Here is a 27,845-nt window from a genome sequence, read left to right on the forward strand (position 1 = left end):
ACATGGAGAACAGGGTACAACTGGTCAGATACAATCTTTGCCTGTTGGCTACTGCCAGAGATGAAGTATTAGGGACAGAGCCAAATAATGACATTCCAATACCACACACCAACCCCATTGCCAAAGCTATCCCACTCATATAGAATGGGGAATAATCTGAAATAACCAGAGTGTACAGTGAGGCCATCAGAAAGCAGACCAATACAAGCGATATTTTAATCTTTTTGTTACCAAGCCTTTCCATCTAGCTTGCTCCTAGACTTTGTCCATAGCCCCAACAGAACTGGCCAACCAGGTAAACACACAGTGTTGACTTACAAGTCCTGCAATATGTGATGTTTCTCTTAAATCCCCAGTTCCTGGAGTTAAGGGATGATGGGAGAGGTCTTGGCTTTCATTAAAAAAAGATTCAGGGTCTTTACCCTTGGTGCTAATGGACAAGAACCTAGCAAGGGGATCTGAGCAGGCCCTAAAGGTTCTGAGACCAGAAGGTCCATGAGAACCTTTATGCCTTAAAGCTCATTTGTTTTAAGCCAGTCTCTTCATTTTGGGGGGAACTAGCCTCATGGATTTTGAACATTAAGGCATATTAAGGCGATTTAGGCATCCATCTACACATGGATGGACTAATGTGCATTAAGGCACATTAAATTTAGGTGCAAATAGCTAAGTCACATTAGCACACGTGCAGATGCGCTAATGCGCATGAATACAGTGTGTATCCATTGATGCATACCAAGTTAATGTGCATTAGCACATCTACACATGTGCAAATACAACTTAGCTATTTGCATCTATATTTGATACGTGCTTTATGCAAGTATCAAATTTAGGCTCACATAGCCTTAAATTGCCATTTTTAAGGTGCATTAGGGGCGCACACGTGTAGACATATGCCCTCAATGCACCTTAAAAATGGTGACTTTAGGCCAAGCCCACTTAAAAGAGGCACATTTAGACATGCCCTGGGAGTTTGCAGTGATGTTTCATGGGCACGGGATAATGGGTAGACTGCAGGTTCCCAAGGTTTAGAGACCAGCCAGCCATCCATGTAGATGGATCACGTCAAAATGGGATGAAAGAGATTTTATGAGGTGGTAGTCATAGAGATGCTGTACGTTGCCTCTGGCCGTGGTCTTTTAGGTCCATGTGATACAGTTCTCCAGAACGGGTGTATGTTTGCAATGCTTACAGGCTGCCCCTTGTCCAGTAGCCCCACCAGCACACCTTCTGCACACTTGGTCCACTTGCTAATGGAGTGTGGTTTGCTTTTAGAAGACAGGAAGCTCTTCGTGGGAATGCTGGGGAAGCAGCAGAGTGAAGACGATGTCCGGCGGCTGTTTGAGCCCTTTGGACAGATCGAGGAATGCACCATCCTCAGAGGGCCTGATGGAGCCAGCAAAGGTGGGAGGCAGATCCAGCACTATCTGAGCACTGGTTGGAGGCTTCTGGGAGTCATCCTATCAAGTGTAAACGTGACATGGCTTGGGCCAGAACTCCAGGCTCTGTGAATATTGGTGATTGTGGAAAAAGTGTGCAGCACGTGTGTTTGTAGCAGGATGACTGTATTTTCTATGGGGTGGGATACAGCTGTGTGAGAGATGCTCCAGGCACCCAGATAGGTCATCATGGCAGCCTCTGCCCAGGGCACAGGAAGGTGGTCATAGATATGGTCAGGGAGAGCTGGGCAGGGTAATGGCTGATATAGTCCAGCTCCTTGAGCCAGGGGAGGTTGGGGAGCTCTCAGGCAACCATGCCAGACACAGGGGTCAAACTGAGGGCCTGAGGTGGGGTAAAGGGACTGGCTTGGTGGGTTGGTGAGTTCTGAATAGAGGCCAGAGCATGGAGCAGTGGTGGCAGAGCTGGAGTCCCAGAGGGCAATAGCAGATTGGTGTGGGGTAGAGTGGGTAACTGGCCTGGCACTAGTCCTTGCTCTGTCTCTCAGTGGCAGCAACTGGCTGTCCCCTGCCCTTGGAGGAGAACTCCCTTTGCACCATGGACAGAACCTGCAGGACTGAGCACTTCAGGCCCAAATCAAGCAGGCACAGTGCACTCCTGCCCTCCCTGGGGGATGGAGCTTGGATCCACGCAGGTGCAGTCGTTGCCATCAAAGACTGGAGCAGGAACTGTGACATACTTTGGCTTAGAGTCTGTTCCAGGACTGCAGCCTTCTAGTGTATGACTACCTGCCACCACACCCCTGCTTTCCTCAGCCAATGCCTGAAGGTCCACTTCATCCCCTCCCATATATCCCTAATAGTTCCATGCTCAGGGTACTCCAAGGACCATCCTCTAGACACTGGTCATGGGGGCTAACTACGCTACAGAATGTATGCACGTGTGTGCAACACACACACACACATACAAACACACACGGGCTTTGAGAGCACCACTGAAGCCTCCATCCAGCTCAGCCTTGTCCTCTTCTTCCTCCTCCATTCCAAAGCCGGCACTGACATCTTCCCTTGCACCTAAGGATTTCAGAGTTCCTTGCAGGTGTTAAGAGTTACCTGCCCCCTTTTACAGGTGGAATAACAGGCACAGCAGGTGACTTGCCCAGGGATATAGGTCAGTGGCAGAGCTGGGGTGGGACTGTCCAGGACAGGCTGAATTTCCTGCAGGAAGTTTGCCAGCATATGTACTAGGCCTGAGCACATGTTCTCCTCCACAGTGAACTGCTTCTCTTTGTCTGGCTTCCAAGCTGACAACATGCTTTCCTTTTCTTTCCTAGGATGTGCCTTTGTAAAATATGGGAGCCATGCAGAGGCTCAAGCAGCCATCAACAGCCTTCACGGCAGCCAAACTATGCCGGTAAGTGCCAGAGCTAGAGCTGGAGGGGAAAAGCGCTTGGGTTTTCCTTCCTTTCCATAAGTGAGATATGTGGGAGCTGTCCATTGGATCCAGATGAGAGCTCAGCCTGGAGTCCAGTACCTCTCAGTCCAATCCATAGGCCTGCTCCAGTGCAAACCCACTGAACTGACAGGGCTCGGGCAGGGGTGTCTGAAAGGGGAACTTGCCCTAGTGAGTCATGGACAGTTTCTAGTTCATACCTGCTCAGCTGGGCTACGATTCCATCCCAAACTCACCTGCTTCTGCCCAGGTCCTGAGGGCAGCCTCTAAGAAGAGGCTGGAACCACACGACAGGTTCTGCGGGAAGAGTCAATTAGGCCAAAAGGCCCGTTGGTCTGAGCCAAGTGACAGGCTGAAGGAATTCCAGAGAACAGAGTTAGAGAGGTCCTGCTTAGTCCCACCCAGCCCAAAGCCCTCTGGCCAGTGCACGATAGTGCAGGTGAGGTTTCCCCATGCTGCATTGTTAATGTACTTCAGTCCTGAAAGAAGGAACCCGTTGCTACCCCACTCCTGTGTCCCCCTCATCCATGTGTGCACTGGCAGCTTAGCCAGCAGCCACCATCTTGACCTGCAGCATCTCCTCTCTGCCAGTGCTCCTCAGTCCTGTCTTGCAGCTCTCCCTGATACTGCAGCCTTGGACCTCAACTAAGCAGACTCTTGGAGTGGGACGGGCTGCTTTTCTGATGTAGGAACAGATCTCCCAAGAATTGAAAAGGGACCTGCAGACGCCGCTGCTCTAAGTCAGGTTTTGAAACCCAGCCTTGAGAGGAGGCGTGTTTAGGCGCAATGCCTCATGTCACTGAATCCTGGCAGGCAGCTGGGCTGTGACGTTCCCAGGCACACATTTGGCCATTTTGATGTAGCTGACTTGGCTGACCCTGGGTGGTAACTTTAACATTCAGTTCTCTCTCGTCTTTTGCTGTAATTCTAAAGACAGGAAAAAGTTGCTCAGAAATCTGGAAGGTCCCCACAGTCCCCCCCATAGCTCCAAGGGCATAACCTGCTTCGTCTCACAGTGTTCTTGGCAGGAAACTGCCACAGGGTTTTAGTCTCAGGAGGGGTAGAAATGGGCACTCCCACTGGACATGCTCTCTCCCTCCCTGCCAAAAGCACAGAGCTTTCTCCTTAATCCAATCACCAGCTAATTTGATCCTCCCTTTAATTGGATCAAAATCTCAAGGATCAAACAATTTGTTGTAAAATAACACAAGGTCCATCCTTTTGTTTTGATCAGTGTTGAGCTCTCCAGGCAGGTGGTAGGGGATAATTCAATCACTAGCTGGAGAAAGTTGCCATTTAATTAACAATGAAGGTCAAAATTCTGAATGAGAGAGAAAGGAAACAGAGTCCAGAGAACAGCCATGATTATAAAAGACGACTATAATTAAACATTGCATTGATCAGCCATTGGTATCGACAGCCTGGGCCAAGTTTATCCCTGGGGTGACTCTAGCAAAGTCGGGGTAGAATCACTCTGGAAATGAATTTGCACAAATGTGCGTGAGGCGAGTTCTGAGAAACAACCTGGTGGGTGCAGGATAAACAAAATCAGCTGCTCATATAAATTAAAGTGATTGGAGCCTGCAGTAGAGAAGGAAGAGGACACCTCCCTGCTCTCAGGACCTCCCAGGCCTGGCCTGAGCTAAGGTGACTACATTTCAGAGCAGAACACTCTTCTTGCAATGCATTTTAAAGTCACAAAGTATTCATGCAAAAAAAAGAAAGGTGCAGGTTTTCTTTCATAAACGTTTGCTTCTGATTCACCATTCCTAATTTTCAGAGGGGAGGATTCTTTCCAATAAGAATCTGAATAAGTGCATCATGAAACACTGAGTAACTATAAGTCGCCTTCACTCCAAGCAAGACAGTAGTACAGATAGCATCAGCGTTCATTTGACTTGTCTTCATTCTAGACACTGTTCATCACACTGACTGCTTATTCTGCTGGCCTGTTTGTTCCTTTTTATTCTTCTCAGTGCAATGCATCACGAACAAATAGTTTCTAGATATTAAAATAACCCCTGTACATGTTGATTGAGGCATTGAAATTCTGAGATGTTTCAGGTGTCCTGAAAGAAATTCCTAGGACATCATATACAAAGCAAGAGTGAAAGAAAGAATGAACAAACGAACGAGCCAGGTTGAGAAAACAGATGGTTTAAATTAGCATAATTCTGTTGGCTCCAGTGCACCTATGCTGATTTACACCAGCTGAGGAACTCTCTCTACCCAACACAGAGGAAGAAGTTCAGATCTAACAAATAGTTAATAAAACAACCTAGTATGGAGTAGACTTATGCCAGTTACCATGAGATGTGTTGTGTTAATCACTAACAGTTATAGGCCCCTGCAAACCAGTGCTCATGGGCACAAAGTGATGCCACTGTTCTTTCTCTTTCTCCTAGGGCGCCTCTTCCAGTCTGGTAGTGAAGTTTGCAGACACAGACAAGGAGAGGACCTTAAGACGGATGCATCAGATGGCAGGACAGCTGGGGATCTTCAACCCAATGACTATCCAGTTTGGAGCCTATGGGGCATACACGCAAGCGGTAGGAGATGCTGCTTAATCAGATGGAGAATGAAATGTCCACTGGAGATGTGGGGTCATCTCGTGTGGTTGCCCTTGTCAGAACAAATGGGGATCCGTTCATATAGACTGCACTTACCCTAACTTGAGGATGCCCATAGTAAATTCTTAGTGATAGAGTGGCCTGATGTCAGTGAAGACCCAGGTTATTAAGCAATAAGGTTCAGTGCCCCGTGCACATGTCAGCTGGCCTCCCCACCCTTTTGGAAAACATGACACAAAACAGTGCTGGCATTCACCACCTTCAGCCATGATCAACCCTTGCTACCCACTAGAAAACAGTGGCAGGCCAGCAAGAGAAACACCCACTTCCTACAAGCTCATGGTGCTGGAAGCTGAAAAACTTGACTAATGGCTTTTCACGTAGGAATTTTCTCTGGATTTTTTTTGTGGCTGCTGTCTTAAGCGGCATATATAGGCATAAATAGCAGGCGTGGATAATCAAATCCCAAATGTTCCCTCCACCCCCGACATCTAAGTCATGTCAAGACTGTATTGAAATACCGATCAATCAAAGTCACCATATTCTCATTCAAGGCCGAAACAAAGCCCGCACTCGAACCCACTGAGCTATTGCTATTGAAATGCACTTGCTATTGAAACCATCCTATGATTCAGCAGTGCCTTAAAGCTATAAGGATATCTCTGAAACTGCTATACATTTTGGGTCAATTTGGCACTGTGGTTCTGCAGGTCTTTACTCATGAGAAACCAAGTGTGGAATAGCAGGGCAGATAGAAGCATTCATAAACACCTGCCCAAACAGTGCTTGGCGTCACAACCTCTCTTACAGTGTTTAATTGTATCTACTCAGTGTTGAACTCACATAGAGCAGAGCACAATAGGATGATATCTGATGTAGCACCTTTCATTCTGAAATGCTAGATTAGGCTCTGTGCAGCAGACACTCTGGGTGAACTCGCTAGCCTTTTTTTAATATAAGAGGTCAGGCTAGATGATCACAGTGCTCTGTTCAGGCCTTAAGATCTATGAATGTTATGCTTTCCAAAGTAACAAGCTTGATAATGGCAATGCATTGCCTGCAAGTAAGCACTTTACAATAGGGCATGCGGTGCCTGAGATCTGTTTGACCCAGGGACGGACTGCTGGCAGTGGCACTTTTCCAAATGAGCAATTTGTCTGGATACGTCTGGCTGGAAAGCCACTAGAGACAGCCAGAAAATAGGACCTCAGTGTCACCTCTTATCTGAAGGTTCTGCATCTCTAGCAAGGCAGCAGCAGGCTCTGTCTCTTCCCTGTACTGCAGGTTAGTGTGAGTATTTGGTATAAGCCCAAGTCCTGCTGTGGCAGCTTAATCCACTTCTTGCTGGCCCAGAGACAAGCGCACTGCCAACAGAGCCATGCAGGCTGAAAGGAGAACACCTGCCTTGCTCAATCCCACCCAGACAACATTTTCTTGAATGCCATTAGGCTGCTCAAAAACAAGCCAGGAAACAAACAGACCCAGATCCAGAGCCCACCCACCATCTCCTTGAGGTTTACAACCAGCGCTAGGATCCACACGGCATGGAAAACACCCCTTCATTCTTTAATGAATCTATCCAAAGGGCATCAATAGCTCAGGTCCCTCTCTGCTGTACCCAAGACACTGCTGTAGCCAGCAGTGATGAAGACAGCTACACAGGAATCACTAATGGTTCATAGGCCTAAATGAGAGAAGCTAATTGACTCTTCCCTCTTTCTCCCCTCCCTTCCTCTCTCATTTTCCCTTGCCCATCCATCTCCCTCTCTCTCTCTTTCTCTCACTCACTTCCACTCCCTCCCTCTTTCCTTCTTTCTTTCCTTAAGATAATGCAGCAGCAGGCAGCCCTGATGGCTGCAGCACAAGGGACCTGTCTGAACCCCATGGCAGCCATCGCCGCCGCCCAGATGCAGCAGATGGCGGCCTTCAATGTCAGCGGGCTGGTGGCTGCACCTATGACCCCCTCATCAGGTACTTGTCACCCAGTACTGCATGAGTGCCCAGAGGCACATTGGGAATATGGAAGATGTAGAGACCTGGGAATGGCCAGTGATACTGCTTTTCATGCATAGGGCACCTGTCCCCTATACATGAACTGGGGACTGGGACAGTAACAACCATGAGTCTTTCTTGTTTGCCAGCTGTGCCTTTATGAAGTGAAGTGGGAATCTGAGGCCAGTTCCTTAAGGACAGGTGGCCATATCTTGTAAGCACCCTTACCAGGCACAGGTTGGCAGTCTCAGTGGGCAGCAATACATAGAATGGGCAGGGAAGATTGAAGCCCCATAGATGGTCCCACAAGAGGAGAGAGCAGCAGCCCTGACAGATGGCAGCATGGGTAGGAAGCTGTCTTGGTACCAGTCACAGCATCTCCCTCCTGTGCCTGTCTCGCCTCCAGGGCTGCCAGCCTGGCCCAACAGGCAGATCCAAAGAGTAAAAGGCATGGAAGGAGGAGCTTTTTGGAACATGTGTTTCCACATGCAAGAAGAGTGACCAAGGTACCAGCCACTGTCTTGGTTGCTTCCATCCTATGTCTGCATGCATGGTGTTCTGCTCAGTGGGAAGACAGACCTTCAGCTGGGCCAGCCCCACTCAGCAGGAGCTGTGCAGATAAGATCTCACATCAGCTGTAGAACCAGTGGTATTAGAGTGAATGGGAAGTGGAAGAGGTGAGCTAGGCCTGGCCTTTTTTATTTTGTGCATCAGAGGCCCATAGGTTTCTAACAGAACTGCCCCTGCACCACCCCCCTTGTGCAAACCCGCCTGCTGGGAAGAACATCTATTTCTCTTGATGCTCTGCTCAGATCAGAAGATGCAGGTAAGGAAAAAGGGCACAAGTGTCCTACATAAGGGCAGAAAGGTGTACAAAAGACTGGAGGGTATCTGGCAACTGGAGTAGTCATTGCTTTAGATCCTCATTGCTGTCAGTCTCTCAGGGTACTGCAGACTATGGGCCTGGCCAAGAAGGACAATGCGGGGAAGAGTCTGACTTCCCAGCACCCTCTGTAGAACCTGTGATCAATAGCTTGGATGTTAAGCCGAGGGCATGTTGTACAGGTAGCTCCCAGCCAGCCCTTTAGTGGACATACCTTGACACATTAGTGCCCTAAGGCTGCCTGTTCCTTTAGTTGGGTTGGTGATTGGAGCAGGCAGCGTCATCTAGCCTGCCTTCTCTCTGTGTTCCCCCTGCATGGCCACATCCTGCTGGCTCCAGCTAGCTGATAGCATCACAATTTCAGCACTGAGGCTCAGGGTTACCTCAAAGCACCACAGGGGCCTGGTTGGTGCAACTGGTTGGTCTGGCATCTGTAATGAGCCCTCCACAAGCCTCTCCATCCAAAGCAACCCACCAGTCAAAATCCCTCTGCTTGACTTAGGCCTTGAGTCTCAAGTCCTTCCTGTAGGCCACCAAACCCCTACCCTGAGGCACCCAGAGCTAAAGTTGTCGCTCTTTCTCTCCTGCTACCCTGTCTCCTCGGGGCATAGGTACAAGCACACCTCCAGGGATCAGCACAGCACCGGTCCCCAGCATAGCCACGCCCATTGGAGTGAATGGGTTCAGCCCCCTCCCACCACAGACCAATGGGCAGCCAGCATCAGAGACCATTTACACCAATGGAATCCATCCGTACCCAGGTAGGTGCTGGGGGGCCAAGACCTTGAAGGAGGAAGCTTGGGAGTATCCTGCTGTTTTGAGTGTCTGGGGAGTGGCTGCAGGAGGTGAGGTGAAATGGGTGATGGGGAGGATTTGACCCTAGGCCATTGATTCTCCACCACAGTCTGGCTACCCATGGGGGGTGTTAAGATCCTTTCGGGGTGCTGCAGGGTGCCACGCAATGTTAGCATTGTTAGGTGTGTTAGTGGATTTGCAAGATAAACCCAGAGATTTCAAATAGGAATTCAGGGTGTTAAAAGCATTCTGCCCTGTTGCAGTATTTCTGAGTTGTTTGCAACACAAGAATTGCTCTATTATTTTTCTGTAGATAAAAATCAAGTGAAAACTAAGAGCTGATATTTTCCAAGAGGCAGTTAGAGTCTACGAAGGGGTGCCTTGAGTCTTAAAAGGTTTTTAGAACCACTGGCCTAGACAAAAGTTGGAGGCCAGGAGCCTCTGTGCAGGAGTGCATAAGGAAAGGTGGAGTATCCCCTCACCTCTGTGCCTTCTGCAGAGGAGCTGGCTGCATTTGCAGCCTTTGTAATTCACTGAGCACATGGGCACACAGAGAGACAGGCTGGCTGCAGCTCCTCTGTAGAGCAAAGCACCTCCATGCCATTCTGTTTACAGGATAGTGAGCGCACAGTGTGGCCATAAAAGAGCCAAGAGTGACTCGCAGGTGAGTGTGCAAGAGGCTAGGGCAGTATGGAGCCTTTCACTCTTCAGTGTGGCTATAAATCAGGCAAACAGTTAATTGTAGGGATGATGCGGGCAGTTGGTGATGGGATACAGTCCCTTTCATCTCTAGCTTACCACTTCCTAGCCTCACCGGGTCTGTGAGAGCCAAAGGTTGTACCCATCAGACTTCTGCCATACTAATTCACATGACACAGTGCTATGAGGACTACACTGTTGTGCAGGAGAGTGCTAGAGTGTGTGGTTAGAGACAGGTCCGTGTCCAGACCCACAGGTTTTTGTTGGTTGCATTGGTTGTGTTTTGTCCCTGGTCACTATAAAAAGCAGTTGTCCTGCTAGTGTTTGCCAATAGAGCCAGTCAGGAATTTTTCAGTGAAAGGTTTGGTTTTTTCCCCTGCCACCAGAAAAGCAAGGGAAAAAATTCTTATGAAAGAGCAGCTTTCACTGTATTTAAAACAGTATTTTACAATATTTTGAAAGTGTCAGAATGTGCCACATCAGCATTCTGGAAGGAAATGCTCAGTTTTTTTATGCTTGAAGCATTTTTTCTCATTTAGAAATTTAATTCCATTTCAGCTTCAAAATGTGAAAGAAAAAGGTTCAAGTGAAATATTTTGGAATTATACAAAATGTTTTGATTGCCGCAAGCCAATTATGGGGGGAAGGCGGCATTGTGTATTTGTGTATATGATGTACCAGGGGTCAAACGTATGGCCCCAGGCTGGATCCAGCCTGTGGAACTGTTTAACCCAACCCTTGGGGGGTCCCAGAAGGAGTGCAATAAGGGGAGGGGGCAGTAGAGGCAAGGCCTTCTGCTGAATTCCCCACAGTGAAGCCACCCATGGGCCCATGTGTCAGCCATGGGAAGGGAGAGAGGGGCAAGCAACAGCTGTGGTAACCCCCACATTACTGTTTGCCCCACAGTCGTGTTTGCCCCACTGCCGGGTCCAGATCTGGCCTGGGGGACACCAGTGAACTTAATACCCCTGCAGTCTAGAACTGTATATTTCAAAATAGTGACCTTTTCTCCTAATTTGCAATCAGAACATATTTTTAAATCTTGAATATTTTCTTGGGATGGAAAATGCATGTCCAGTTAGGCTGTGTTCTGCCATGCTTCTCAGGACAAGAGCTTCAAGCTACTGCCCTGGCTGACAGAAACCTGGCTGCTTACCTGTTAAAACTTATTTCCCTTAGAAGGGCCCAGAACCTGGGGGCACAAAGGCCCCTGAGCGCCTATTGAAGGGGCTGGGAGGGAAAACTGTTGACATCTCCCAGAATGAAGCCTAACTATTCTGGAGGCTGCATCGGGTGGGCCCCAGATTCTGATTAATTAGCGATTAGGTTTGCCCCTGTTACTGTGTATCCCAGCACAAATTGCTTTGTGAAACTACAATAGGAAGCAGGGGATAAAAAAGCCAATAGGAACCTGGTTCGCTGTATCTCTGAGTGATTCCTTCTGGCTGCTCCTGCTGTGCAAGCTGTTTCACCTCTGGTTTATCTTGCTTACTCTTTCTTCTTTCTCCTTTCTTTTCTCTTTCCAGCTCAAAGTCCCACTGTGGCAGATCCCCTCCAACAAGCCTACGCAGGCATGCAGCACTATGCAGGTCTCAAACTTTGCTTCGCAATTCTCCCTCTGTCTCTTGCTTTCCCTCTGTCTGTTCTTGGTTGGTTGTCATTGTCCTGTGGCTTTTAAAGGAAAGGAGCATGGCAGGAATGGTGTGGGAAGCAGGGGCTGCTGGAAGGGGGCAGGTAGCGAGACACACACGTCTTGGCAAATGTTGCGTCTTATATGGGGTGAAATCATAATGAAATGTGATGGCCTCCTTTGCTCTGTGCCTGGTCACATTGGGACAGTTTCTTCACAGATGCACACTCCTCTGGACACAAATTATAAGGACCAATAAGAGAAAGACCGGGTGAGCAGTTTCTCTGGCCTCTGTTCTGCAGAGCTCAACACTTCTTCAGCTTTGAAGGAAAGCTTAGGAGAAGGAGGAAAGTCTTGCAAAGAACATAGGAGAGATGATCATAGAAGGGACCTAGACCTTCCTGCTTATTCCTAAAAGAGCTCCAACCCCAGCAACTGGGCTAGGAAATAACTCAGAGCCAGGAGTGCTCATTTCCATGGCTATACCCCGGGACGCTGGCTAATTTGAGTGACTGGTCGGATGAAAGTGTGATGAGTTTTAATGCAAATAAGCTTGAGATAATTCAGTGGAGGAAAGGGTACCTTGCAGCATAGATATACATTAGGGAAAGCTAGCAAGGAAGCAGCCACAGAGCGTGAGAGAGATTTGGGGTAATGGTGGAGAACAAGCTCAATATAAGTTCCTATTGCGAGTCAGTTGGGTTGAAGGTCAGGTCAGTACACTTCTCCGAGGAGAGTCTGCCAAGAGAGCACTTGGAAGGAAAAAAGAGGTGCCAATTAGCACAGAGAGGAGTTGGGTCTTGTTTGTTCTTATTTGTGCTTTCGTTGTCCCTTACAGTATTTTTCCCCAGCTTTTACCGGTTTACATGTTTGCTACTAGCAGGAAATTAAAAAAAAAAAAAAAGTAATTCATAATTGTTTGTTCAAAATATAGTCGTTGGATGAGGGAAGAGCCAACAGACAAAAATATAATCATAGTGGAGGATCATGAGGAACCCTGATGATATCAGTTTAATTAGGAATGGTCAAAAATGTTCCATCAAAAACTGCTTTTTAACAGGAAATGAGTTCTTTTAACCAAAGGAAAATTTTAATTAAAAAACCCACTGGTTTTTGGCCCCAAAAAACCCAGTTCTTTTTTCATAGAAAAAATGCCTAAAAAACAAAATATTTCCATATGGAAATGCTGTCCAAGTGCCTTGGGGGAGCTGTGTGTTGTTCGGGTGCCTTGGGTCTGTATTTTCTATGGGCCAAACTACTCAGTCAGAGTACATATCCCATGATGCACTGTGGGTAATTATTCCCATGATGCATGCTTTCTCTCACCAAAAAGCGAGGGCATGTTGCACTTCAGTCTGACCAGAAAATTTGGCCAATAAGGGGCTGGAAGTGTGTGATATCTGAACTTCGGTGCCCGTGTGGAACCTTAACAGCATTTCCAAAATGTCATGTTTCTGTTCATGGCTGAAATGCTTCAAGGTATGTTTTTCAGCTAAAATATTTCAGTTCATTTCCAAAAATTTCCTGCAGAGAATTCACAGTTTTCAAACAGTTCTAAACATATTAGTTCCTTTTTAAGCATCATCAGACACTGCTAGACTCATATATATTATAATAGGTTGGCAGAGTTTGTCTGAAAATCCTCACCCTCTTAGCAGGCAATGAGATGACGAGGGAAGGTTGAATTGAGTTCCTGTTAGTTTCAGTAGTGGAAATACAGTGGCACCTATAGGCTGATATTGAAGTACTAGCGTACTCAGATGCATAGCAAGAGGGGGCCCCTGCCTCAACGAGCGATAAGTCTAATTAGACAAGACAACAAAGAACCATTATATAGATGGGAACCAAGTCCCAAAGAGATCGTGTGACTTACTCAAGGCCAAAGAGAGAATCTGTGACAGAGTGGCAAATAGGATCCAGATTGCCCAAATCCCAGTTCATATGACCGTTCTTCCTTTCTTCATGGTTCTGCTGATTCATTGGTGTAACTGGCTTATTACCCTACCCAGCTATAAAAACGTGGGAGCAGTCTCTCTAGTGAGAGAGGACCTAGGGTATTGGCTGAAAAATGCTTAGAGAGGAGCCCCAGGAAGCAGCCATGCTTGGTAAGAAGCCCAAGGCTGGTTTTCCTGTTGTTTCATTTGGAATTCCTTTTGTCACTAAAACCACATCCTGGGAGGAGGTTAAGTTCTTATCCAATAAACTGCATGTCTTATGTGGACAAGGTCTAGAAATCACTTTTCCCAGTCACATACACATTCATTAGATTTAATGCATTCTTTAAAAATTTCCCTGATTCATTAGGTTTTTGGACAGGAGAGAAATAATACGCTTGTGACATTTACTGATTAAAGTCAGATCCTTTCACTCCTGCTACTAATATTGTACCCCTGCGGGATGCATGCCTTAGGTGAGAAAGCATCTGGCATATCACAAGCAGGTCTAGCCTCTGCTGTCTTACATTAGAGGCAGGAAATACAGACATTCAAATAATGAAAGCAATGGGATACCAGGATGTGGGAATTCGACCTACCAGAAGCCTGAAGAACATACCTGTATTTATTTCTTTAGCCTGTTGAAATTGTCCTTGAGGGAGAACCTGTGGAAATGTGGAGGTCCAGGTCCCCAAAAGATGCAAACCAATGTAATGGCAGTGGCTTCAGGGGAGCTGCCAGAATGTGCACTGGCCAGAGATCTGACCCTGAAAGAGCAACCCAAAAGGAAGAGAAGGAAGAAGATTATTGATGTTGGAAACTGAAGGACAGGGACTACTCTCATTTAAACTGGCATGAATCTGGAGTAATCTGAGATCAAAGTCAAAATGAGACTCCATGGGCCTAATTTATCCTTGCGTTTGTCCATTCGCTTCAGAAGAATTCAAATCAAGGATGAAACAGCACAAAAACTGGCCCAATGTCAGCTGCAGTCAGGCTTCCTGCTTGCGGACAGCTCAGTTCACACCCATGGTCCTCTCTTAGACTAGGGACAGACATTAGACATAAACTGGTTTAAGTGATCAGAAACTGGTTTAAACCTGTAACAGAACAGATGTTCAGTGAACATAAACCAGTTTGAAAATGGCTGGAGCCGGTTTGAGATAAATTTAGTTGAATTTAGTATCAGACTTAACTGATTTGGGTCAAACCAGTTTATGCAATGTCTGTCCCAAACCCCTTGCTGGTTTAGGTTAAATTAGACTCCCCCAGCATCCTGACATGCTCTCTGGGCTTGGCAGGGCTCTCTGCTCCACAGCAGGGCTGTACCCTCCCCTCTACTCCCTTGCTGGAGCTGTGGCAGAGACTGCAGGCATCTGCCTCATTTCCCCTTGCTCCCCTCCCCGCAACCATTACCTGCTAAGCAGAGTCCCCATCCCCTCTGCCTTACACAGACACACAGCATTCACTATCAGACCACATGCTGGCTACAGTCTGTGCTGTAGCAGACGAGATAAAGGCAGAATCAACATGTGTCCCTCTGTTGTTTTCTTAATGGTGTGATAAACACTGAGTTAGGGGTAATAAACACTGTGTTATCTATTCCTTGCTGGGCTGATCAGAAGAGTGGGGAACCCCTCCCTAATCAGTGTCCTGTCCAGGCTGGCCACACCCCCTTAGCTCAGCACTGTGGAAGGGAAGGGAGGGCTGCTCTAGCACCCCTTGACTTCTAGCCTGAGCCACTGCAGGCATGTGCCTGCATTGTTTCAGTCCAGAGGGGATTTCTTTATAGTTACAAACTGGTTTAGCCTAGCCGGGTTAGACTAACTTGCAAAAATTGAATCAATGCAGGCTCAGGCTTTTTGAATGTCTGTCCCAAGCCATGCCCACCTGTCTAACACCCACAAGGCACAGGGAGCCATGCACTTCAGTGAATCAGCAGGCTTCACATTAGGGGTATGCGAAGCTTTGGTCCTTGATTCGATTCGGCAGAGATTCAGCCCAATTCGGTGGCCAAATCTCTGAATCTGACTTGAATCAGGGGACCCTTTAATCTCTCTGAATTGAATCAGAACCCTCCAAATCGATTCAGAGAGATTTGGAAAGATTGGGTGATTTGGACATAGACACAGCTTTAAATGTTTTTTCTACACACCTCTAGATACCAGGCAGCTCGTGAATGCTGCGATGCTGGGGCACATGGAGTGTCCCTCAGGAGCGCAGGGGGCTCCCCAGTGCACTCGGCAGCAGTCCTGGAAGTGGACCAGAAGCGCTTCTGGTCCACTTCCACACACTGTGGGGGTTGATTCCTGTTGTCGCTTTACAGTGAAGATGTCTTAACATGTGCTATTCAGAGTATCTTCCAAGGCTGGCTGAGCAGCTGATCCCCCTTTCATTCTGTGAGTCAGTGAAGGGAATAGACATTCTTTCCACTCAGGGTTTTCTAATCCAGTTAATTAAGTGGTTTGGGGTGTTTTTTAAGTCCCCACACAGAAAACTACAAATTTATCTTAAATGTGTGTCCTGAAAAACACTGTTGTACCATTAGCTCCCTTTACCTACCCCGGAGTTAGAGCAGAGCACCATGGGTGCAAAGCAGGGCAGAACCTGGGCTCCTGCATGAGAAAAGGGGGAAGAATCCAACACAGACTCATGAAGTAGGTGCAAAGTACTACCATTTTAATACTAGTAGTAGCATTTAGAGCCTCAGCTATGCTTGGGACTCACTGTGCTAGGTGCTCTACATACACATAGTATGATACAGTCCTTGCCCAAAAAGTTTACAGTCTGAATCAGGGGTTGGCAACCTATGTCCCATGGGCTGAATCCATCCCATGGAGCCATTTGATCCAGCCCGTGCATGTGGGACTTCAGTAGCATTCAGCTAGGGTGGAGGGCTTCAGAAGCAGACACTGTCCCTAGGTCACCATGGGGAGAAATGGTAGCAGTGGGTCACCACAGAGAGAAGCAGCAGCAGCTAGGTTCTAGCACTCATCCTTCTGCCTATGATTTTCATATTACTGGTCTAAACAGACACCATAGGCAAAGAAGGGGAGAGAAAACAGAAGCACCGAGATGGGAAGTGACTTCTCCAATATCTAGACCTCTAGCCTAGGTCAGGGCAGAAATGGAAATAGAACCAAGGCAGAGTGGTCAGCTGGATCAAGCAGCTCTCCACAGGGCATACTGCATAGTCTGTACAGAGGCACAGCACATAGGCTTCGTGACAGGTTTACCCTTTTAAACAGATAGGGCAAATTCCAGTCTTATTTAAATGGGAGTAAATCAGGAATCAATGGAGCTGTATCACTGTTCAGCTGCTATGGTAGGGATGTCAGCTGGGTTTACCTGGAACAACTCTGACACGTGACATCATTTCAGCAGAAACCACCAAGGATCAGCTGTGACCTGGACACAGAGTGAGAAACCCAGGGGCTGTCTATGGTGGACAAATCTGAGGAAGCTCAGAGGTCCAGTGGGGCCACATAGTTATGGTCCTGCCTGAGCCTCCTCCAAGTTATGGCAGGGGTCTGTAAAGTGGCCATAAATCTCAGGACAACAGGGCTTTCCTCTTTCTACTCCAGCCTGAAATCCCAACAGAGAAAGGATGCTTCACTGTACTGAAATGCTTCCACTTCCCAGCCAGATGGGAGCCAGTGGGGTGAGGACCAAGCTGAGAAAAGCTGATCAAAAGTTACCACAACTTTTTTATGCTACTGTAGGAAGTCAGAGTAACACCTTAGGATGCTGCTCTTGTATCTGAGTCGGTTGTCAGATTAGATAAAGTGAAGACCCCAAATCATGTTTGATGTTTAATAGGGAAATAAAAGTCCCCATGCCCAGCAAGGGGGTGAGAAAGTGTCTCAGGGATGTCCACCTTGGAGAAGAAATAGATGTTAGTTCTAGTCAGAAGCACAGGACTGCAAGCCAGATGGAGAAGCAGCAGCAGAATATGGAGCATCATGAAAACAAATAAACAAAGGAAGGTGTGAGATACTTTTGCATTCCCATTAAATGAAGCCTACCTGTGGAAGAGAGGGAGATATTTCCTGTATACGGGATTTAAATACACAGACAGCTAGCCTTGCCATACAACCAACAGGCAGGCTCCAATCTAATATCGATAGCTGTGACATTACCAGCAGCAGGGAATGTTCACATGGAGGGAAGCTGGTGACTGAGGGCAATGGGGTAATGGAAATGTAGGAGGAAAAAGGATTCTGATTTGATGGGACCTGGAAAGATAAAAATAGAGAAGGTGGCCTCCCAGATATGCTTGCAAGGACCTTAAGGAGAAGACACCTCCATTTTGTCCCTGAAAGATCCTGTAGATGGGGCATTAGGCTGCTGGACCTCCCCAAGGAAGTCTGCCCCAACTGAGAACAGATAGGATCTGGCAGGCAAATGGTTTGGGATGAAGGAGCTGCCTTCTTTGTCCTCCAGGAGGTTGAGGAGTCTTTAGCCATTCTGAGCCTCAAAAATGCTTCTGCTGGATGCCATTTCTGGAATGGGGGATGGCAGGGCCTGTACGTCTTGCCATTTTCTGTCCCTGCAACTAATTCATCTCGCACCTGAGGCAAACTGCCTTGGAGCCACTCATTTCATGGTCAGTGTCAGAGTGAGCAAGGGGGGAGCAATAGCGTGGACTGGGGAGAAATAAGTTTGTACTGGTAAAGTGTGAGAGGTCCTCTGCAAATAAATGCCCTTTTCACTGGGCTATATAAAGCCCTGCCTAGCTGGAACAAATGGACACTCAGCCCAGCAGAGCTCACTGAGATATGCAGCTGGTCCAAGGGTATCAGGTACAACCAGATGAGCTGCTTTGGGGGTATAAATTGATCCCTAGCTTGAGTTGGGAGAGAGGTGTTGAATGGTGTCCCCTGGTGCTTATTAGGCACTGCACAGCTCCAGGTGGAAGGTAAAGTCAAAGAGTCTCCTGGAAGTCTTACAGGTTTTACAGGAACATGTCTTCCATGGGTGCTTTCATTCCCATTGTTCTAATGTCCTCCATCCTGCCCTCCTCTGGCTCTCCACCCCACCCCATCTCCATGTAATAAAGCAGGGCTTAATCTGTGAACTGGTACAGATCTCTCTTGCATGAATCCCACCCTGCCCTCTCCTAGGTGTAGAACTGGGAGGCTATAGGACTAAGCAAGAGGCTGCTTCCTGGGAGAAATCCTACAAGCTGAGCCAAGCTCAAAAGGCCAGCACTTGGGGCTGTTGTCACAGGGTTTCAGTCCCTTTGTCTGCATGTTGCAGAACCATCTGCTGGGTGTGACCTTTGTGACATGAGGCTGTACTGTCAAAGCCAAGTGGGGCAGGGCACTGAGGCATGACCATTTTGTTTGTCTGTTCCAGCAGCATACCCAGCAGCCTATGCACCTATCAGCCAGGCCTTTCCCCAGCAAGCTCCCATCATTCCACAGCAGCAGAGAGAAGGTAAGAGGGTGAAACCTTCTGCAGGGGATGGGATGATCTATTACCGTAATAAACAAAGGCAGATTAATTTGTGCAGGCCTATTAACCGATCTTGTATAAAGTTGTATTGCTCTCCTGGGGCCTGCGGGGCATTGAAATCATTAGATCTGTTGATCAATAAAGTTATAGATATGAGAAAGAGAACACCCATTCAAAAAGAAAGGTAAGTAAATTTTGTTAGACTTAGTGGCCTTCGTTAACAGAGTGGGTCTTGAAAGAAAGCATTTTCACAGCAGGAGCTAAAGGAATAGTCTCAGTCATTTGGAAAGAAATGTTCATGTCTTTTTCTTCAGATTAGGGTAAGGGAAGTAAGGTCCCTGCTACCAGAGATGCTTATTAGAAATCAGTCTCATTTTAGAGGAGAAAGATAACCAATAGTATGTGTTGGTATATGCTAGGTATTTCCATATAATTCCAGAGATTCATGGTTGGATGAGATACAGATGAAGGAAAAGGGTGCATGAGAAGAAAGATAAGTGGATGTGGGTGAGTGGTATTGAAACAGAGGAGTGGAGAATAGACATAGCCCACAATTGGCTGGACAAAAAGTAAGAAGGTGGGAGAAAACAGACAGAAACTGAAACAAGGTAATGGACGTATTGATGGCACTGAAAGGAGGCAGTTGGATTCCTAAGTGACTTTTGGATGGAGAAACTAATACATAACCAATTAAATGAAAAGCTTTAGAGATGGGAGAAATGTGTGGGGGCAGATGACTGGATGGATTGGTACACCAACAGAGCAAAGGAATAACTGGGCCATAGGGGTGAATGGAGAAATGGTGAAATGAGCAGCTTAAAAGATGGGGGTGAGGGGGATGGATGGTAAGGTGGGTGAATGACAGAAGGATACACTAGTGATTTACTAGACAGCTGAACAGGTGGATGAAGATGCTTATTGCAATGAGAACTGAGGCAGTATACTGCCCAAGTCTGAGAAAGAGGAGGTTGGCACCTGTGGCCTCTTTGCTAATGTGTGGCTGTCCTTTGTGTGTGCATGTGTGTTATCCCAGGTCCCGAAGGCTGTAACCTGTTTATTTATCACCTGCCCCAGGAGTTCGGAGATGCGGAGCTCATGCAGATGTTTTTGCCTTTTGGCAATGTCATCTCTGCCAAAGTCTTTGTTGACCGTGCCACCAACCAAAGTAAATGCTTTGGTAAGTACCAGAGTGCCTGCTTGTTTTGTTTTTCCCTGTAGGAAGTTGGCAGCAGCCGCATTGGCTGTTTTGGACAGTTGGCTAGTCTCTTGGTTAAGGAGCTTCAGGCAATCAACATTAAGACTTGCAGGCAAATCTGAGCTATTGTGGGGAGCTTGCCAGTCACACACAAAACCTATGTACTGATGCCACTTGAAATGATAGGGCAGAGACTAGATCCGGCAGTGCCAGTTACTGCTTTAAAACCCCACTGCCATCACTGTCATTATTTGCTCCTTCAGGCTATCCAGGAAACAGGCTGGAAGCCCATCTGAATGGACTAACTACTTAAGGGACCAAACTCAGTCACTTCTCCATAAGTCCTTGTACATTCTCCTTATAGGTGCCAGGACCCTAGAGAGATCTCACACACTGCAGTTTTAGTCAATGGTCTGCTCCAAACTGGGTTGCCTGGAGCAAAGTGCTGCAGTTCCCATCAGCCCTAGGGTCAGCCTGTTGAGGCCAGCAGAGTTTATTAAAGAAGCAAGAAGCAGTGGTGGCTTGTAGGAAGTGGAGTGCAGCACATAAGTTGACCTGGGAGGGGGTAGGAGGACTGCTAGTACAATGATGAGATTGGGATTAATAAATGGTAAGTAACCCAGCAGTAAACTGGAATGAGCACAGTGGCTCTCAGGTTTGATGATGGTCCAGTTTTACCTCTAGGGGGTATAGCACCATCCAGAGAATGACCTCATATTTTTCCTGCTTTTTGCTCTGACACAGGCCTCCATGATCACTACATCCCAGACCCCACGGTGTTGTTCTAGTAACACAAGACATTTTTCCAGTTAAATGGCAGACCTGTTCACACCCCAGCAGATCTGGGGCAAAGATAAGATCCTGCATCTGTGTGTGGGCAAATGTTCGCCCTGCTCCCTTCATGGTAACGTTTTGCTTAAAAGGTGGGAACACCGTGATGTTGGCTCTCTAACCCAATATTTTTCCCATACCAGGATCTGCTGAGTCAACAGGGACAACCAGTTATTCACTGTAACATTTCCTGATTAGTTGTGCCCTATGCATAGACAGTGATGCTGTCCACATTATAAAAGAGGCAAGCAATCTTGTGTCCAGGATCAATATAAGAGACAGACGTGGCAAAAAGTCTTTCTGAACCGCACTCCATACTAACAAGATCAGGTATGCAGAAAAACAAGCATGCTTGGCCAGGTTCTCAACAGGTGCCAGTCAGTGTAACTTCACTCTAATCAATGGAGCTAATTTATACTAGCGGAAGCTTCAAACCATTTTAGGGCCATCAAAGGACTAAACAGATGTAACAAACTATAATGCCAAAAGAAATGCATATTCACTTGGACAGATTCATCTCACCTGTCTGCTCCAGTTTCACAATTGGAGCTGGTCCAGTGGTTCGGGGTATTAGCTTGGGCCTTCAGGAAGTAGGCTTGAAGTGCTGGCTCTTCTGCAGACTGTCTGTGGGACCTCTCTGTATTTTAAACCATGTCTCTAGCATAGACTTACTGTGCTTCAAAGCAGTGTCCTCCAGCACACTGGGCTGCTCCTGGTGGACTGTTTTCTAAACCAGAAGCTGGGTAGCCATGTCTGAATGACACTAAGGACAGGTTAATTAGATCTGTTTCTCAGCAGTGCTAATTAACTCTCCTGAAGCACTACACTGCTGTTGGTTTAGGGGGCAGTGCAACAGGCTGGAGAATGTCACTGTGTTGGCACAACCTTAGGCACCCTGCACCCCAGTTTCCCCCCTGTAAAATGGCAGCAGCAATACCTCACAGGGGTGCTGAATAAGCTCTTACAGTGGCTTAGGTAAGTAACACCTATGAATTTTAAGTCTTTGTTTTCTGTCATGATAGCTGCACTAGGAAGCCAGAGTGAAAAGAGCCAGGGTCACAGAAAGGAAGTAAAAAAAGGAGTGAGAAGTCTCAGGTATTAAGTAATGTAACGCTCCCCAGCTATCTCGTATTCCACTCATCAGCCTTTCTGGAAGCTTCCTCACTTTTTACCATCACATCCCTTCACCCAGTCCTCCCAAGCACTCAGCTTACAGGGAAAAGGTCCCAGGGTGGTAGGAGCAATGGTCTTGTGAGATCTTGTCCTCATGACAGCAGTGACAAGGTCCCAGCCCTGCCCCAGAGGGCAGCAGGCATCCTCAGGGCCAAAGTATGAGTCTGGAAATGCCAAGGTTGCCTGGAGCCACAGGTTTGATTCCTCTCAGACTTGACTCATTGCATCATCCTCTAAGATCTGCGCTCTTAGTATTGTGCATCTTTTGTCCATGACTTTAAAACCCAAGGCCTTCTGCATGCAAGTGAGAGCTGCAGGACTTATCTTAGAGGAGGCCTCTGCCTGATGATCTCATCTCTTTGCTGACCAAGCCAGTGATCCAGAGAGGCCTTGGGAGTCTGCACAGCATTTGGCATGCAAGAGGGTTGTCAAATAATGTGATGCATGGGCTCACCTGCTTTTGTTTTCAGCACTGGTGCAAAAGAACAGCTATATTCAGATACAGCTCTACAATCAGGCCAATTGTTAAATATGGACCTATTCCCCCTCAGACATCTGCTCTAGGAGGATTACATCCTTTTGGATTAATTTAAATAGCTGCTAACCTGGGGACCAGACCAGTATATTGCTTTGCATAACCAGTAGATGCACCAGTTTGCAGATGGTCTTCCAGTTCATCCTCTCCTAGCATCCTGTTGAAATCACTGAGCCATTTTAGATGCCTTGATACAGCATTCAGGAAGGAGAGATACCTCTTGGCCTGATGAACTTGGCCTACCTACGAGCGGTGATGTGGTTCATTGACGGCACTGGATAGTTTAGATGGTCATGTAGATGGGCATTAAAAATTTGAGGGGCCAGATTCTCAGTTGGTGTAAATCACTGTCACTACTGTGGGGTAACACCAATTTATACCACCATAGCACATGGTTCTAGCAGAAGACAGTCTTGCCATCAGCTTGTCAGAGCTCCTTCAGGCCAGGCACAACCCTGTAACTTCCGGCAGCTGTGCTTATATCCATTGGCTCTGCCACGATGCCTCAAATTGGATGAATGAGTTTTCTGGCACTCCTTGTTTAGCTGCCTGGTGCTGACAGGAATTTCTGGGTAAAGTTTAGAAGCATTTTCAATTGGTTTGGGGCTTGGAAATACTAGGAAGCCATGACAGCTAGTAAATCAGACATTTCTGACCCTAGCATGAGAGTGATAGGCACAGGAAGATGACCTTAGTACCAGGCTGTGTTACCAGGTAGCATACCAGGAGCTGGTAATCATTGCTTCTCTGTTCCTGTATTAGAGTGAGCCTGATTGAAAGGCTTAGCAGAAACTCCACTGTCACTCTGGGCCAATGTGACTGATGGTGCATTGGAAGAGTGCTCCTGGAAAGAGAGGCAGGAAGGCACCCCACATTAGCTTGGGGTAAAAGTCATTGCTGCCAAAATGGCTTCCCTAGTATAAGGGGACATGGTAGAGTCAGATCTCTTGTTTCTTTGGTTTAGAGGAGGCTGGTAAGTGGGTGACAGACATCATCCAAATTAACAGCAACACTTTGGAAGCACTGTGCAAATATGAATTAATTGGGGAAGGAGGGGTGGGAGAATTACTTTAATTGCTACTCCTTTTTGTTACCTGTCCCCCAGTGTGTCACCCCTTCCCCCACTCTCACGCATACATTCAAGTCATCCACGTGCTGGTGAAAATTCACACACAAACCAGTGCGCATTCACCCTGAGAGTTGTAATCACATCCCTCTCTGCAGCCACAATCCCTTCCACTCCTGCACAGTCATGAATCATAGTCACAGTCATGCTTCATACTCAGATCCATAGACACTGATATACACAGAGCACACACTCACTCATATACTCGTAGTAATACACATGCCTTGTCCCTGCAGGTTAGAGAGGGAAACAGCTATAGAGGAGTGTTAGTATACAGTCTTGGAGCCTTGTATCCCATCATGTTTGCGAGGACTTCCTGGTTCAAAGACCAGCGTGTTATGAACTACAGCCCCCCTCTAGACTTATTCATGCAATACAGTTTCAGGCTACAACACTAGCAGCAATGTTGCCTTGTTGTTTTTTCCCTGGTGTATCTAGCCAGCAGGTACCTGGTAATGTTCAGCGGATTTAATGACAAGGATTCCTTTAGTGGCTGGATTAAAATGTGTGAAGCAACTAGCTCTGTATTTTTTTCCACTGAATTACGGAGTGAAGCTTCCCAGGGGAACATGGTAGAGCAATGTGAAATAATTCTGCTCTGGAGAAGGGAAATGAAGGCACTGAGGTGGTTATCCACCTGGGTTAGCATGTTACACACCTATCACAATGGATGAATTCTAACACTTCCCTATTGCAATGTGGCCGGTGCAGAATTCACCCAGAGCTTTGGCATTATCCAGACTTACCTCCCCTTCTACTTACAGTGTACTCCCAGCAGGGGACCATGGTGCCACTATAGAGAATGCCCATGATGGATACATTCTCAGGTCTTTGGAGCAGGGACTGTCATTCTGTTCAGGGTTAGTACATCACCTGGCACCAGAGGGTCCTTTTACATGACTAGGGCTTCTAGACACCGGTGGAACAGAGATAATAATTCATTGCTGATAGGCTCCCATCTAGCATCAGCATCTAGTATAATATGGACAGGAATCTCTTTAACATCAACTGGTTGCATTCCAAATCTAAGATAACCAACACCTCCATTACTGATCTTCAATGCTCTGACATTTGTGTTATGTGTGCCCACTCAGTTGAAGAGCTCCAGGTCACTCTTAATGGTTTCTGTGAAGTGCATTAAATTCTTGGGCTCCGTGTCAACATCACAAAACCAAGATACTTTACCAACCCACCCCAAATCAGCCAACTGCTCCTCCACGTATTACAGTTAGAGGCCAATCCTTAGAGGGAGTCGAGCATTTTCCTTACTTGGGTAGCCATCTTTCCCAAAAAAGTAAACATAAAGACAATATTCAACACCAAATAACATCTACCAGCGTTGCCTTTGGACAACTCCGAAATCACGTCTTTGATGATCATGACATCAGGACCCAAACCAAACTTTTCATCTACCAGGGTGTTATCATCCCTACCCTGTTGTATAGGTATGAAACTTGGATGACCTGTCAGAAACACCTGAAAGCTTTGGAACATTATCATCATCAACTTTGTCATCAGAAAATGCTCTGTATCAATACAGAAGAATGAGCACCATCATTCTGGCTAAAGCAAATACCACCAGTATTGCAACCATATTTATATGGCACCAGCTCCATTGGAGAGAACATATCATAAGGATGTCTGCCAACCAGCTCCCAGGTTTTATACTCCCAGCTCACTAATGGTCACCATTCTAGGGATGTCAAAATAAGAGATTCAAGGACACCTTCAAAGCCAATCTGAAGAAATGCAATATTAACATCAATACCTGGGAGACTCAAGCACTGAATCGTCCCCGATGCCGCCATTGTGTACAACAAGTCATCAGTCACTTTGAGCCAGCTTGCCTCACTGTGAAGGCAGATAGACAAGAGAGACAAAGGGAGAGACCTGGGACGTGACATCGCCAGGATCTACTCCTTCCTCCAGAACTGTTTGCCACATCTGCAGTCAAACAGGCAGATCTCAAATCAGCCTCCTCAGTCATCTCTGGACTTAACAATGACTTCCCTATTTACAGAAAGACTGTTGTCCTTGTATTGAGGGATTGCCACCACTGACAGATAATTATAGTCATTTGTGTCCATCTGTCCCTGTAAATGAGTGCCCAGCTCTGCTTTTAAAGAAACAAGCATTTTCAGCAGATACCCTCTGCCCAGCTTCTTGCTCCAGGGTCTCAGCCCCCAAGCATGAGACTGGCAGAATTCCCCAAGTGCTCAGTGCTTTTCGGCAGGCAGGATCACAAACAGACTGCAGGCCTGGAGTTTATCAGCTGCCCTTGAAGTGTTCCAGACTATCTGCAATGCCAGAGAAGGGTAAAAAACTCCTCTGGCTGTTGCTCAGCCGCCCTCTGTATTCTTCTGGGGATCCATGGCTAGATTTAGTCCTGCCTGCTGGCCAGAGCCATTCCTAAACAATGCTGTTTTGCTTTAGGCGTGTCCATGCTTCCTGTCAGCATCTGAAGGCTTGTGTTCTTGGTGACGGGAGGACCCCTCGATGCTCTGGGATCTGTGCATATTGGCTTCTCAGCATATCAGGACTCTTTCCAGGGGCACAGGTACCCATCGTGCTCCTGGGATTTACTGCTAATGTTTCACTGGCCCTAGGGCTTCATCACCATGTTTTTAGGTTACTTGGTGCCTGCCTGGGCAGTGATGCCCACTTCAGTGTCTGGATATTTGTGGTGTTGGCACATGGTGCTTCCCTTAACTCTCCTCAGCACCCATGTTGGTGCCACAAAGAGCCCTGTCACTTCTCTCAGCTTTCTGGGGTCCATCCTCCATCATTCCTTTTTCTTTTCTGGAGACCTTGGGAGCTGGCTTCACATTTCCAGCATCAAGAAAAGGCCATGTTAGCAAGGGACAGCTCCACCCACTACACATCTTTATACACTGGTGGGAAAGCATAGGAGGAACAATGTCTCAGTAGTCTTAATAGCTCTGTACTTATCCAGGCAGCAACTGTTCTCAGCTCCATTGCAGATGGCCAAACAAGATCCAACAGGCTGAGAGTCTGATCATGGACCCCACTCCTAAGTCCTCTCCTGGCAATATGGCTCCTCACAGGGGAGAGATCTTCAACCATGATGCCTCTAAAATGGTGCCCTAAGTTTTCTTAGCATGTAAGGACCGCTTTTCAGAGAACTTTACAACTCCAAGTGAAGTGAGTCTGTAGTGTGCTGCAGTCAGGTGTGAGTGGGCCTTTTACTTGACCTGCACAAAACCTGCTTTGCTTCTTTCCCTACCTGCCTGAATCTAACTTACAGACTGATCCCAACTGGGTGCAGTGGGGCACCTATTTCAGCCTCTCATTGTTAATGAAAGGCAAGCCTGACAGTTTTGAGATCCTCCAACCTCTTACAAAGCTCTGTGTATCAGCGGGTATGAATGTGATCTCAACAAAGCGGACAGAACTTCCTTGGGACCATCCAGTTCCTGTACATTTAACCATCCTGCATGGAAAGTCATTTGCCTAGAGATGGTGGATTCATCTCTCCAACTGAGTGACTTCAGGCCGTCGTGACGTGTCCACTTTGCACCACATTGCATAAAATGGAGGTAGGGCTGTGGGTGTACCCACAATTCCTTTCCAGCATAGCACTGGAGTTCCACTTCTCGTGAATGCCAGTAACATTGTTCCTATACCCACAGGTTCCTTCGAGAGGTTTCCTCCACCTGCTCACTGTTAAAAGGTTCTCAGTGATCACATGATCAAATGAAAGTTCACCTGGTTGTTTCCTTCATCTGACAGCAACTTATCACGCCATGCATTTCTTGAGAAGGATTCTGCGTGAATACATGTCTGATCAGTCCCCATACTGCTATGACCAGCCTGGTCTGAAATTAGAGGGCTATGGGAGAACCTACTCAGTCCAATACCACGGAGCCTCCGTAGCCCACTTCAAGGATGTTTCTGTTACTGATATCTGCAGAACAACCAGATGGTCCTCTTAGCTCACTCACAAAACATTACCCATAGGATCTATCCTCTGGGAGGGCATTTGATTTTTTTAACCTTCCTGCTCCACAACTTGTTTCTAAGGCAGAGGAGTCCAGACTCTCACCCAGAAATGTTTCCATTCAGGATCTTTCTCACTGGGATTGGCCAAGTCTCTGAAGTCTCTTGTCTGACACATCCATACTACCCCAGATATTGATCTTATTGCCCCCACCCCA

General features: G+C 47.1%; 1 protein-coding gene across 6 annotated transcripts in view; it reads left to right on the forward strand.

Annotated features, from left to right (window-relative positions):
- The window catches only part of CELF6 (CUGBP, Elav-like family member 6), a 219,685-nt gene that overhangs the window by 167,592 nt on the left and 24,248 nt on the right, over nucleotides 1-27,845 (forward strand). For 2 of the 6 annotated variants that reach the window (XM_019504500.1, XM_019504495.1), the window contains exons 4-11: nucleotides 1,276-1,404; nucleotides 2,732-2,811; nucleotides 5,256-5,399; nucleotides 7,247-7,391; nucleotides 8,907-9,056; nucleotides 11,316-11,378; nucleotides 18,712-18,792; nucleotides 19,844-19,987. In XM_019504500.1, coding sequence (XP_019360045.1) covers nucleotides 1,276-1,404; nucleotides 2,732-2,811; nucleotides 5,256-5,399; nucleotides 7,247-7,391; nucleotides 8,907-9,056; nucleotides 11,316-11,378; nucleotides 18,712-18,792; nucleotides 19,844-19,987 — 936 coding nt within the window. The remainder of the gene's footprint in view (nucleotides 1-1,275; nucleotides 1,405-2,731; nucleotides 2,812-5,255; nucleotides 5,400-7,246; nucleotides 7,392-8,906; nucleotides 9,057-11,315; nucleotides 11,379-18,711; nucleotides 18,793-19,843; nucleotides 19,988-27,845) is intronic. The other 4 variants (XM_019504496.1, XM_019504497.1, XM_019504498.1 and 1 more) reach the window with 4 other exon arrangements.

The sequence above is a fragment of the Gavialis gangeticus genome, unplaced genomic scaffold (genome assembly GCF_001723915.1).
Source record: "Gavialis gangeticus isolate Ggan-Ray unplaced genomic scaffold, GavGan_comp1, whole genome shotgun sequence".
Classification (NCBI taxonomy): domain Eukaryota; kingdom Metazoa; phylum Chordata; order Crocodylia; family Gavialidae; genus Gavialis; species Gavialis gangeticus.